A 14,802-nucleotide genomic window follows, 5' to 3' on the forward strand; every position below is an offset into this window, starting at 1 on the left:
CGTGCCGACGAATTCGCCGATACACTTTGCGAAGCACATGGAACCTCCCCCTTCGAGAGCCGGGAGAGCGAGAGTGTGCTACCGCAAACCAAAAAAAAGAGAAAGAAAAAAAAGAAAAATAGAATCGCCTGCACGAAACGTCCGTCGTCTTTGCTATACCTCGTTGCAATTTCTACGATAAAATACTGGAAAATACGATACGTATTTTCCTCGAGACGGACGTCGAGTCGACTTTTCCTCCGCGAGAATTTAACAGGTGCTTCAGTTTCCTTACTCTAAGGAAATGTAATTTTATTTTCTCAGTATTCCTTAAAATCCTTCTCTCTCTCTCCTTCTTTCTTCCTCTCTCTTTGTCTATTCTTACTTTTTCAGACTCAAATCTAAAATAGATTAAAGTTTATTAGAGAAAAAAATATATCTAATATAGAAAAAAATATACCTTCTTTAATTAAGATATATCTTCTTATTAATTAACTGGAAGATAAAATTTATTCTCATTAAAATAATATTAATAAAAGCCATGTATTTTATTTCCCGAAAATTTTGCTCATTTTTCATAATAAAAAAAAATTATACATTTCCAACATAAATTTTATATAATTTCGTAAAAATGTATAATAAAAAATATAATCTATGTAACATTGCAATATGAGTTTTCGCTGGCTTCGGTGGCTAATTTTCACATGAATGGCGCATTGATGGAGTCTTGATACCGTCCGAGAAGTTGCCAACCTACTCGCGTAAAGGAAAGGGAGGAAAGAAGGGAGGAACAGACACGGAATTTCGATCGCGCTTTTCTAACCCTTCGAGAGTCATCCCTCTCGGAAGCTCCAGAAGGCCCGGGGGCACCGATAGACAATGCAAACCGAAGTGACTCTAAAACCGTCGACCAGGAAAGTCTCTTCCCGCGCAGTTGATCCAAAAGTTTCTTCAGACCGCGGTCGTCGAGCCGCGCCGCAAACTATCGATGGGGAAAAACAGACGGTCGAACAAGCCAAGTTTCCGCCAATAAAACTGTCGTCGCTCGAGAAATCCGGGCGAGCTTCCGTTTCGTATCGCTTGTGTTTCTCACGAAATGCGCCAACAGTAGAGCAAGGTGGATAGGGGTGCTTTTGCAACGAAAGACGGCAGGGGAGTTTGAAAAGAATGGCTTTAACCTCGTATAAGTTACTAAAAGACGTGCTTATTTCTAAGATATGTCACGTGTGTTGTAGCTGTATATTTTATGTATAAATATTTATTTTCTCCTCATTTTCACGAATCATTCTTTTATATATTTTTATATTTTAGATTTTAGAAAGATTAAAATGTATAAAAGAAGATTACAATAATAATTTTTATAAATATTTTTAGGATTCTAGAATTAGCACCTATAAATTTAAAGATTTATATTTCATAGATTGTATTATTTTAGTTTTAATATAAATTTATTGAATACAATTTATTGAATAATTAAGTACTCCTATCGATAAAAATATATATTTAAAAATTTCTCATGTCTCAAAATAAACTGAAAAGTGGTATCTTCTCTTGAACTGATCCTTTTAAGCATCGTATAATATACCCGGGAAAGAAAGTAAGAAACCACACATTAATGGTGTTTCTTGCGCAAGGAAGAAAAACAAAAGCTATTTACGTAGAATGCTATAAGAAGGGAATTTCGATGAAGGCAACAGTTGCAAGGATGTGGAGAAGTGCACAGAATATGCCAGGAACCTCTCGCGGTTCCCCGAGGAGCTTATAGCTTGTGGACACAAGATACCGCGAATCGTGCATGTTATTCATAAGTTCCTACAGGCTGTCCCAGAAAATGCACTTCCCAGAGCTTTTCTCAAGGTTACAAATTCTTCCATGAACCCAAGTTAAACCCTTTTAGCACTAATCGAAGAATATTTGACGCAATTTCTGCTTAAAAATGTATCGTTTAAAATTAAAATTATCTTGAATTTCTTTGAATAATAAGCTTTAGATCCATGAAAATCAGAAAATTTCCTCCAAAAGTTTTGTATTTTTTAATCGCAAGATTAATATGATCCAATATTGCACCTTCATTGACATGCAATCGCGCAAGATATCCTTGTTTAGGCAATTTGACTCTCTGTGAAATAGCCGCAGTAAAATCTGCTCTCGAAAGGACGATCGGGAAAGCCGATTTGTGCTATAGTCTGATCACGTTCTCGTACGCCAGGATCAAGGGAAGAGACAACACGACGCGGTTTCTCGAGGATTACGGCTCGACCTGGACATACGACACCTGAGCGCGCGAATGATAGGTGGACAGGTGTACATTGTGCAAGGTGCACACGAAAGGTTGACAGCCAATATAACGTGAGTATTCCCCGAGAATTCACATCCGACTTTCGCCGGATTCTTCGCAAAAATCCATTTTAGAATGTCATTTATATTCGACATATTCTCGATTTATGATTTCGAACCGAAAGGATACGAAAATTGTGTTAAAAAATGAAAATCCAATTTTCCTTTTATTTACGCGATCGTTTATAAAGAATATATAACGTTTTTAAATAATTTAAATTATTTCATTCGAATCTCAATTCAATTATTCTTTTTAATCATTCATAATATTTTCCGAAAATAATTTCAACAATTTTCGAAACTTTTAAATTAAATCTATTATATAAATTAAATTAAATTAAATATTATTTAAAAATATATTTTATTAAAATCTAAATATTATTTATCACAGTAAAAAATAAAATGTTAATTATAACATTTTTCACATGTCCTAGAAAGTCCAAAGTCCAAAAATAACTCATTCGTCGTATGTTACTTATTGACAAACTAAAAATGTTAAATAATTGACACAATATTTTACATTTATTTTTATTATCGTGACTTTAAGTATAATGTAAAAATAACATACAAATTAATTAAAAATCACGTGAAAAAATAGTTACAATAATTCGTAAGAAATGTTGAGAACATTAACATATAATAGTAATTATTTTAACTTAAATTATTTGTAATAGAAACATTTGATTTTAGTAAATTTGATTATTTTTGTATGTCAAAGTTCAAGATTATTTCAAGATTCACTTTAACTTTTCTTAGAATGTTAAACTGACTTTGTGACATGTTGATTGTTTAAAATGATTATATTAAAAATACTCAAAATAATATTCCATTTCCAAGAGACATATATAAAGTGTTAAGTTATGAAGTTGACATAAATGTAACATATGAAAACGTTATAAAAATAATAACATATAGGTTGTATGTTAATTTTACATTGAAGTACTAATCAAAACGTGGTGACACAAGAAAATTTTAACATATGGACGCACAATTTTTTACTGTGTATGAATATATTTTATAATAGATAAGAGAGATATTACATTCGACCGCTTAAATTCATGAAAAATATCAAGATTAATTTTTCAAATAAAGGAAGTGATGCAGAGAATCGAAGAAAATCCATATCGAGGGACAAAGAGGGTGTGAAATATCTAAAGTGGGCTCTTACTAATTATGGACACTTTATTCGCGTGGCGACTCGTGTCACGCTATCATAACCATCACGTTTCATTTGGCGAAAAGTCGTTTTGTTGGATGCATCGGAGCACGAGAGGATCCTCGACGGGGCGAGATTAACGACCAATGGCGCCTCACGGGGACGTTAATCAATTAACTGTAACGGTGCAATGTAACGAGGAAAGACGGGCAACCACCGATATATATAGTATCCTTCGGTAATCCTAGGTAGAGGCCTTGCCCGGCATCTCCACCGTGTTTTCTCGATGCAAAATGCATCGCGACCGATCGACCAATCGAACGTCATTCGTGCAATATTGCTCCCGGGATTAAATGAAATTTTGCATGTAACGATGTCGCGATCACAATTATAACGACAGTTGCGATAACAATTAGAGAGGCAGGACGTCGCGATGACAATCATAATCAATTTCAATACGATATATTATATTTAATCAAATATTAAGCGAAATATTCTCTCGTACGTAATTAAATTCCCAATTCGAGATACAATAAAATATGTGTTTGAAACTGATCGTAGACTAAACTTAGTTGTTAATTTATCCGTCTGGAGCGTGATTTGTGAAATATTTTCGACCCATTTATTTTTAAACATTTCTTCCAGCTATTGTTATCTTCCAAGCACATCTTACTCATGAGAATTTTACGTTAATAAATATTTTTGTATATTCTTCTGCTTCGCATTTACGCGGTCCATTTGTTGATAATTACATTAATCATTTCGAGGTTTTTTTATACATCTTTCTTTAAAATTCCCTGCTTTCGGATTAATTCAAGAATTTTAATTTTTTTATACAATTTCTCTTTTGCTTTTCCCGATTGATACAAGCTTTGTTCGCGGAATTTTCGAATAATTCCGTCGAACTGACGGCGCCGACGCTTATCGGTGCTTCCTGCGGACTGATTAGTCCTCCCTTCCCCGAGTCTTTATTGTCGCAGAGTGTCGTCAAAGTTTATCTCGCGCGACAATTGTGTGCTATCGCGGAACCATTCCGCGCAGCTGAGCGCAGTCCAAACTGCAGCACCGAATGGTGCATGTGCATGCACATATGATCCGTGTCCTGGATACGGCAAAGGCCCGCCCGATAAGAAGCGTCCCGACGTCGGAATCTCTGTAGATTGCGCTGATGCACTCTCCGAATCCTTTAGCTTCTTTCATCCCACGAAAGCTCAAATGCAAGTGGCCATTTTATATCGACTGCGGAAAATGCACAATGATGTAGTTGAAACGAATGGATTAACAGATAAGAGAGAAAATACATAAGCCTGTAAGTTTTTTCGTAAATGTCAAAAAATATTTTTGAAAAATATATAATTATTGCGTATTACATGTATATAATTATATATCCGCTTGTCTTTATTTGTTCTTAATTAATATTTTTTGTCCTTAGAAAGTAGGACTCTTTTTATTACTCATGCAGAGCTATAAATTTCTTTAATTCTGACAATTATTAATAAATTATTTTTAATAAATTATTAATAAATTAATAAGGAGAAAATGTCGTAGGACAAAGTTAGACGCTTCATAAAGCTTCAGTTTGTCCTCAGGAATTTTCGTTGATTTAATGGCCAAAACTATTTGTGTAAATTATGAAAAATTCGAGAGAGAGGTAATTATTAAAAATAAAATCAAAACTCTTAATTATTTTTTCACAAAATAATAAAGCTTAACGCACACGCACAATTTCTGCTTTTTTACTTAAATTTTTTTCTGATTTTCTTTTCTCTTCTTTTCTATCTCCAAGCTTTGATATAAATTTAATTCACGATTCTCGATTTCTCGATTCTCTCGGTTCTTTTTATAAAGGCTTGCTACTAAAGGAGGATTAAAGGAACTCTCGATGGATCCTTACGATCATCGCAGCTCGCGTCGACGATGGTAGATGCCGCGAATAAATGCGCATGAAAACGTCGCGGTAAAAAAGAAAGGACATACGGGAAAAAATCGCGCGAATAAAAACTGCGGATATATGTGTATATATACGAAAATACACGACGAGGGGTGAAAGAGTGCGCAGTCGTCAACCGGTAGTAATTCCCGTAGCAACCCCCGCCAAAGGAATATATCGTCCTACGCGTCGAGAGATAGAAATTGCGGCGGAGAAATGAAAGAAACGAAGAGACTCATGCTCACCCGTGCTTGATCCCCTTGTATCTGCAACCGTTATTCGCAAATTAAAACCGCGAATATACCGAGTGTACCAATGAAAAATACGCGCGCGGATGTAACGTACTTTTAAAATAATCAATCTAAAAGGATATTTTTGAGGAAAAAAATTTCGCAAAAAGCTTGTGTCTTTTTGAAACCATGGCTTTTTTAATTTAGATAATTTATAGTCGATTCTTTTCCATCATTTTTCAGTTTTTCATGTAACAAAATTTTTACATGAAAAACTCATCATTTTTGTCGCACGTTTTTAATTTTTATACGTAATAATATGATTATTTAAATAAAAAGGTATATTTAGTTAAATTTCTTTCAAGCAAAATTAATTAAAAAAGTAGATCTTGGAATTTCCACGATAGTTTTATAGTGCATTTTCTGCTCCCCAACTTGTTATAAATTCCAACTAATAACAATATTGTAATTAATTAATATAATTTCAAAAGCAAATTTCTATAATTATGCTAATGAGCTTCTCATACTTAAATAATCTATAATTGATTCGAATTCTCGAAAAACTTAATACCTGGTAGTATACAATTTACATCTAAATGCATCACGTTTGCTCGGAACCATAGAATTTTCCGCAGATTCCGTATCGATCTCGAGTGCGCACGCAATTAGCGTCTTTAGCTCTTCTTGCATGGAGAACTACTCCCTTGCAAAGCGACGGTGGTAGATTTCGCCGTGCACAGAAATAGCCCGAGACGATGGTTCGATGCACACGGCGATGCGCTACTAATTGCATCGCTCGCAGCATCATCATCATCATCATCGTCGTCGTCGTCGTCGTCGTTGTCGTTGTCCTCCGCGGCGGATCGCACGCGCTCGATGCAATTAGGCTTGAGATATTGCCTCTAGTGCGACGTGCGCATCCCTCGCTTCCTCGATTCCCCTCCCCCTCGTCCCCTCTAAATTGACGTATGAGTATTAATGTGGGTTATTAGAGCGATAAGCCTCGGTATTAGTTCGATGGCTTCTCGCATCCTGCAACGAGATCGCGTGATTTCGAATCGCATCGTATTTTTAGAACGTGTGAATATACGATCGAGATATTTTTATCTCGAAATCTCATCTTTTTTTCTCTTCGGACGATTTAGTAGGCATAATTTTAGAACCTTAGGCTACGAAATGCGCATATCTCTCTGTCTTTAATATAATTTTTTAAATATTTGTAATTTCGCGATATATTTTTTTACTCTTTTTGATTGTCATTTCCTTTCATATTTTTTTTTACATATGTTTTATGTTTATTTTTCATTCTCATATTTACTCGTATTTGCATTATTTTTATACAGTTATTTATTAGCAAATAATTATCTTTCGAGAAAAGTCGTTTTGATGTAGCGCAATTTTACGATAATTTCAGACTTTATGACAGACAGACCAGAAATCGAATGATCAGAAATAACAATATCACCTTCATCTCTTAAAATTCACGTATCGTAAATCGAGTATCCAAAAGGCTGGGCGACGATAAAAACGTACGACATTGATGAGCGTCGAGCTGTAAACCCTCCGAAGCGGAGGGTGAAAATAATGATTGCGAATAGGGTGTGAACGGAGAAAAAAATCGGCGCGACGTGACACAGGGGTAGGGGGAAAAACGAGAAGAAGAGAAGTTGATGTTCGTCGGGACGAGAAAGAAATTAGGAGAAGTGCTGGGAGTGACTCGAAGTGATCGCATAAAAATTTATCGGGAATAGTGTGTCGTCCGTATGTCAACAGGGATGCTTAACTCTCCAAGGGTTGCTCGCACTTTCAGGAATCTTTCCCTTCCCTCGAAATCCTTTAATATACCGCCAACCCTGCGACGCTACGATTTTCTCCCCTATTGCCTTTTAGCTGTATTAAATCTTTTTTTTTATCACCAAAGTATTTCTCTCGGCAGCTTCCAGCATCTGTAATTAATTATCCCTTTTTTTCAAATCAATTGTATTATATTTTCAAACTCCTTTCATATTTATATAATAATTATATAATAATTATGTAATAAATTATTATATAAATTTTATAATTATTAATAAATTATTATATAAATTATATAAATGTTATATAATTATTATATAAATTATATAATTGTTATATAATTATTATATAAGTTATATAATTGTTATATAATTATTATATAAATTATATAATTGTTGTATAATTATTATATAAATTATATAATTGTTATATAATTATTATATAAATTATATAATTGTTATATAATTATTATATAAATTATATAAATTTTACATATATATATTAATTAATTATTTTAATGATATACAAAAAATACTGTATATTTATGAAATACTTTCCAGTATTTTCAAGACTTGTTATGCGAGATGTGATCGCGATGTGTGTTAATATTTCGAGTTTTTTTGACACAAAAAACTGCTCTCCCCTTCTTTCGCTGAGCGCATCCGGATAATAAGCGCGTCGACCTCGGTATGATCAGCGATGCGCTTCCACGAAGGGAATTGATCGCGGATTCGCGGAACATCATCTATCCACCTACCTACGCGCACCTCGCGCGCAAAACGCAGGATTAAATCGACCCAATTCCCCGACGCTGTAATTTACTGCCTGTAATTCATGAATCCGTCTCTCGAACCCCGCAATATCGTGCACCGCCCACCAGATTGTTACGTACGTATATTCGCGCTTCGTTTCATCCTGATCGATTCTTTTCCCCTTATACTTTCGAGCAAGGAAAAAAAAGTGGAAGACGATTCTAGGAAGTCTCTGTTAAGACTGCGAATTTTTGCGCCGCGAAAAATTATCCGAAATAATGAACTGATTCGATCCACGTGTTCTTTATTTCAAAGAGATTTCCTCTCTATCAATTAAATAATACAATGAAAAAATATTAATTTGAGATATTCATCTCAGACATTCGATTAGAATTCTCCATTTTATAGAGAGAATAATTATTATATAAATTAAACTCGATTGTAAAAATTTGCAAATTCACAAATATTTGCAATTCTTTATTTCATCACGAGTACTATAATTTTGCGATATACGATTTTACGGGAAATAGTTTCGCGGACCAGCTTTCGGATGCTGCGCGCGTTTCCAGACCGCCTTTGTAACGACGACAAAGAGAGCCTGGCGGCGATTGCAACAACGCTTCACCGGCCCGGCCGATTCGAAGCGAATCGCAATTTGGCGAAAATGGTAAATCGAATTCATGGTCAAAGCAATGCGAGTTTCGAGATGCGTTTCGCCGAATAATAACTTTGTGCGCGCGCGCCCATGGCGTATATAGACGTGGATTTATGCGGGAATCGGGGAATGACTGTAAATACTGTACTCGGGATACTGTAATTGGGAGACGGGAGGGTGAAAAATTGGTACGTCGATTGCTGTTTTGCATTTCACGGGACGAACGAAAAGCTCGTCCGCGCTAAAACTGTGACAATTTGATTTGTCGGTAGGCTACTACACAACGTTGTGATCAATGAAATGCCAGGGAAAATTAGTCGCAAAATCGCGTACGCGATAATGCGCGACGATAAAAAGCGAGCCGGAAAGCTCACGACCGTTTGCCAAATAATTCGAGCCTAGGGATGATAATAGACGGGTTTAATTAAATACACCGGGTCGTTTGAAAAGAGAGAATCTCGTCAACACGGCTATTTTCTGCGAGTAATTAATTTTGCTAATTATTTAAATATATCGACATAAAATTGAACAAACAGCGATAGTAACAAGTATGATTAGTAAAAGTTAAAAGGAAGGGAATTGTGATAGAAAATAAATTTAAAAATTCACGTGACACATTTAAGATTATTTTTAACAAACTAGAACAAAATATTAAAAAATGCATCGAGTGTTTTAAGAAATCCATTAAATTTATATACTTTCAAAAATCTAACTAACTCTTGGAATTCATTAATAAAATTGTATGAAATTTAATACTGTAAGAATGTGAAAGTTTCTTGTGATTAAAAGATGGAAAGAAAATTTATGGATTTAAAGTCTTTAGATAAATGTATGGATATAAATTTCTCGGTATCAGAAATATTTTAAGGCGCATTCATAATTGCACATTTCGCAATGGAAGACAATTCACCGAGACGACGATAATCCGTGACATTTGATTGCTGATATGGTTGAGTACGAACGTCAAACGCGCGCGGTGCCGCTTTTGTTTCAAAGAACCTCGATTAAAGTTTCCCCGAATACGTTCTCGTAATTTAACGACGCCTTTAAACGGCACCCACCTCGAAAAATAGGCCAGATAAAATGATCGCTGTGATAATATGTAGCGATGTACTCAGTCCCAAGAAATTACCGATAGATAAATGAAGCGTGATTAAAACGAAATTTCTAATAATCTTATCAATTGTCGGGATTTCATCAAATTTATTTAATAACCATAACTTGTAATCGTGCAAGATGATTGAAATCTATTCTAAATCAAAGATGCAAATAAATATTTTATTCCTCTTTTTGGTTTCTTTGGACAAATTTTTCAATTTAATCGAGAATTTATTTTATTTTTTATGCAAAACTAATATAAATATAATATATAATGACGAAAAATAATTAATGTGCACATGTAATATATTCTCTATTACATGCATCATGTTTTCGAATCTTTTCAAAATCCAAAAAATATTTCCGCAAAGATATCTTCTTGTTTAAAAGAAACAAGCTACCGTTCAACGTTTTAAAGATGAAAGATGACGGATCGCAGAGATTATACGATCTTTCTTTTTGCGGCTAAGCTTCTGCGAGGATAATTCGCGGCGTTCTTTTGAAAGTCAAAGTGCAACGCACATGTGGCGCATCACCAGCGACCGGAGTGATGCATCCCACGGCGAGTGCACTTTCTACGAAGGAGATTCGATTGGCAGTTCGCGGAACCTTCTACCTACGCACCTCGCATAATGTGTAGGAAGGAGAGCAAGAGAGAGAGAAAGATGAAAGAAAGAGATTGGATCGTACCAATTTTCCCGTTTGGCAATTTTCCGCGAAGCAGACGAATGACGATTACTTTCTCGGCTCGTCTGACCGTGTAAGGAATTTACTCATTAATTCGCCTTCCAAGAAAACGCGAGAAATGTCTACATATTCTTGATTATCTCGTTTCCTTGCGTGTGTAATTTTATTCATTCACTTTACAGAAAGTACATTCTACACAATAGACATAAAGGAAAAATAAAACTTTAAATTTTTTCATAAATTTAGAATCGATTTGATCAAGATGTGTGTACTTTTTCTTGAATTTACACAATTAGTATAAATTACTTATTTTATTATTACTTAATTGAAATATTAATTAATATTAATATTATTAATATTAATTAATATTAATTAATATTAATTAATATAATTAATATAACATTAATATTAATTAATATAACTCATTAAATTATATAATATAATAAAAATGAATATGAATATAGAATAATATAAAATAAAATATTCAATTCAAAAATATTTTAATACCCAGCTTTTTGACAAATTTAAGATCAACTTTTCACGATAAAATATATATATTTATTAAATGTCTAAATTATTGTAACTGAAAAATATTTTAATTAATTAAATTTCATAAAATTATTTTTAATTTAAACACTGATTCCGATAACCGAAAGGTATTTTGGCGGCTGATAGAGGAGCAAGAAAATAAAAGACTCTCAGCGACGAAGGAACGTTTAACGTGTGCGGAAAGGAGTTAAACGTCGTCGGCTCGGAATTCCCTCGAACGACTTCCGGCAAATTGCTGGGCAAACTGGAAGTCAGTTATATCGACAGACAGAACGAGGAAGAGAGCGCGGCACGAATGCGCGCTAAATCGAGGGGTTTAGGAGCCGTAGACGACCGGAAGCGCGGTCGCTCCCTCGATGAATATTAACTCGTTCTCATCGTCCGAAAAGACGTTCCGACGAATTTTCCAAAAACGGCGCGTTTCAACTGAATCCTAATATGCCACCATGATTACATCACTCTCCGTGATTGCATTACTCCAAAAGATTTAATCTTCTTGTTTTTTTTTACAGAAGTAATAAAAGTGAATGATTTTATGTTTCTTATTATCATTCTTATCGTGTTATTTGCTTAATTATACATATTAATTTGTGTAATAATAATGCAATATTTTAATTCTGCTTTTATAGTGAAGACGTAAATTTATTATTACACTTATTTTTATTCAATAATAATTTAATAAAAAATGTATTATTATTTATATATAAATATATTTATATATTATTTTTATATATTATATATTATTTTGCATTATAAAATTTATAAAATGGCTATTTAAAAGATACGCAATAAAACAAGAGCTAAATAAATCGATTAAAAAATGTATCGAATAATCGATATTGCGATATTAATTAAATTATTGCCTCAATAAATATAAATCCATAATTGTGTTACTTTCCATTTTTTATTAAGTTGAAAAATTTGATAACGGCAGAATATGATTCTCGTCGTCAGTCGGGAAACACTGGTATCGCGTTATAGAAATCGAGGTGGATCGCGCGCAACACTTTTATTCGGTTTTCCGCCGAGACCAAAAGCTAGTGCCGGAAAAGCGACTGACTGCCCGGAACCGATCAGATCCGACAGTGGCGGACTTTAATTGAAATTCCGGGTCGATAACGTTTGCGGACGCTCGATACACCCCGGCTATGTTATCCCGAGTTATCTCACGTCGGGGATGTCCGCAACGATGACTTTCGAGAAAAAGTTATCGGTCCTGCGAATAAGCGAATCAATTTTTCTTAAAATAAGATAGTTATGGATTTTTAAAAATTCATCTTGAGAATATTACTTTTAGATATTTGTTCCTAATAATGTTTTGTTATCTTTCATATCTTGATGGATTTTCAGAATGCATGATTCAGATTTTTATATTTATATTTTTATATTTCTATTTTTACATTTATTATAATTTTTATATTTATTTTTTATTTCTTTTATGTTTATTTTCTATCTATTTTTATATTTAAATTTTTATATTTATTTATTCGCATACTTTTATTTATCGAAAATATCTCTGCATAAAATTGCATGATAAAAGAAACGTGATAAAAGCGATGAAATAATTACGTATCATACGCATTTACAAAAAGATTAAATAAATATATAATATCTATTCATGTTTTACGATTTTGATCCAAATTTTTATATTGTATGATGAAAACAAACTGCATAAAATGTTATTCGTGATAATCAAAACATGTTGTATACTAAACAAATACAGAAAGAAAAGATCTTCTATCCTACGGGTTCTTTGCACATGACAGTATCATGACGAGGCTCTTTGACGCGGATATCAAAAGCGAGTACCATTTTGTCAGCATCAGCGATTGACGTTTTGCAACGTTTTTTTTCGCGAAAACTCGTTCCCTGATCGAGCATTTGTCCCCTCTTTTTGTCCTCGCTTTTATTTTGAATAGAAGCTTCAAAGGCGAGTCTCTTTCGCGAAATCATTCGAATTTTTTTATTTCTCTCGCAGCGACAGCAAGCGGATCGAATTGAATGAGCATGGCTTTTCCATTGATGCATTTTTTTGTTATCGTGAAAATTGGAAAATATTTGGAAAAATTTAATTGCTTTCTCGCTTTTATTCTATTAAATTTTTAAAACAAATCAAATTTCTCGATATCGGAAATACAAAAAGAGTTTAGAGAAATAAATTTGACATAAATATATGTTTATAATATATTGTAAATGGTGTATAAATTAATTAAATTAATAATTTCGTTATTATATAGAGTAAAATCTTAAATCATTTAATATATTAATTGTTTAATTAATAATAAAGCTATAACCACACATCTATAAACATATAAATTATAATTAAATTATCTCTAAATTAAAAAAGTTATAATTTATAAATAAAATATTTCTTTTATGATATAATATTCCCTTAAAGACTTTGTTAAACAACCTTTCAATCTCAATCTCATTCACCGTTATCTTGTTATCATTGCGGCATCTTGTTATTAAACGTCGAATGGAGACACGAGATGCCTTTTGAGCTTTTAATATAAAGCTGATGCATGAATCTCATCAGCTTTATTCCAGAATATCCTACTTACCGAGTACGGCGAGAGTGATGTCGCCTTCCAAAGTAGTTGTGTCGTTACGTGCCTGACAGGAGTATCGTCCCGCATCCGAGGCTCTCATCTCCTGCGTGTAGATTGTTTGATTCGCGCTCTCAGGATATAGGATAAAGTGGCTCTCTCCGCCTGGCCAAGGATACGCCCTGTTATCTTTATACCTGTGACAAAAAAAGTAACTTATGTATCATAAATAAGCGAGCTCATAGTCGAGAAAAGTATTATAAATAACATTCACTCGACATCGTATGCAAAAAATAAAAAAAAAAGATATATTTTTCATCGGAATTTATTTCACCTTCGAAATTAAATATTTTTAGACAAGATTTTATATCTTTTTTTAGTCTTGTCATTTTTTCATTATTAAAAATATATTTCTTCTGACAAGAGAGTCGTACTTTTTTTGTGGAAAATATTATCTCTTTATTTTTCTACAATTTTTTTTGAGACTTTTCGGGAAACGAGAGAGAAAAAGTGCACTTACAGAGATTTTGAAAAAAAAGGGAAGGTTATTTTTCATGGAAACGATAAATTATCGCGACCGATCGTCGTGAAACACGTCGCACTTAAAAACAAGCCCGATATTTCCGGGACGAGAATATCGATGGTTGTTCTTGAGAGCATTCGTTCCGCCGTAAAGATAAAAGTCGAGGGAACGAGCGCTCCTCGACAAATACTCGAAGTAAGGGAAGAATCAGGAGCACTGAACCGTTCGCGAAAATAAATCGTCCGTTCTATATTGCCGCCACAATGACTTCGTTAATTTATTGTTGTTGTTGCACTGTGCCTCTCTATTATGATACTGCACAGTTACACTATTAATGGCAATCTTAGTATAAAATATTTATTACAAGAGAATCAGAATATAGTTTAATGATGTATAATTACAGCGTAGCATAATGATATGCATTAATAATATATTCGCATAAATAATAAATATATATAATATATACATACTATTAAAATACAATAGTATAATAATGTAACATAATAATATGTAACATAATAATGATAACATATAATAATGTAACATAATAATATAATCGTTAA

General features: G+C 33.5%; 1 protein-coding gene across 2 annotated transcripts in view; it reads right to left on the minus strand.

Moving 5' to 3' along the window:
- LOC145968913 (single Ig IL-1-related receptor) overlaps nucleotides 1-14,802 on the minus strand; it is a 137,573-nt gene that overhangs the window by 41,280 nt on the left and 81,491 nt on the right. For both annotated transcript variants that reach the window (XM_083094804.1, XM_083094803.1), the window contains exon 2: nucleotides 13,732-13,913. In XM_083094804.1, coding sequence (XP_082950930.1) covers nucleotides 13,732-13,913 — 182 coding nt within the window. The remainder of the gene's footprint in view (nucleotides 1-13,731; nucleotides 13,914-14,802) is intronic.

The sequence above is a fragment of the Camponotus vicinus genome, unplaced genomic scaffold, assembly GCF_025532165.1.
Source record: "Camponotus vicinus isolate PSW18456_S1 unplaced genomic scaffold, iyCamVici1.0 SCAF_3, whole genome shotgun sequence".
NCBI lineage: Eukaryota > Metazoa > Arthropoda > Insecta > Hymenoptera > Formicidae > Camponotus > Camponotus vicinus.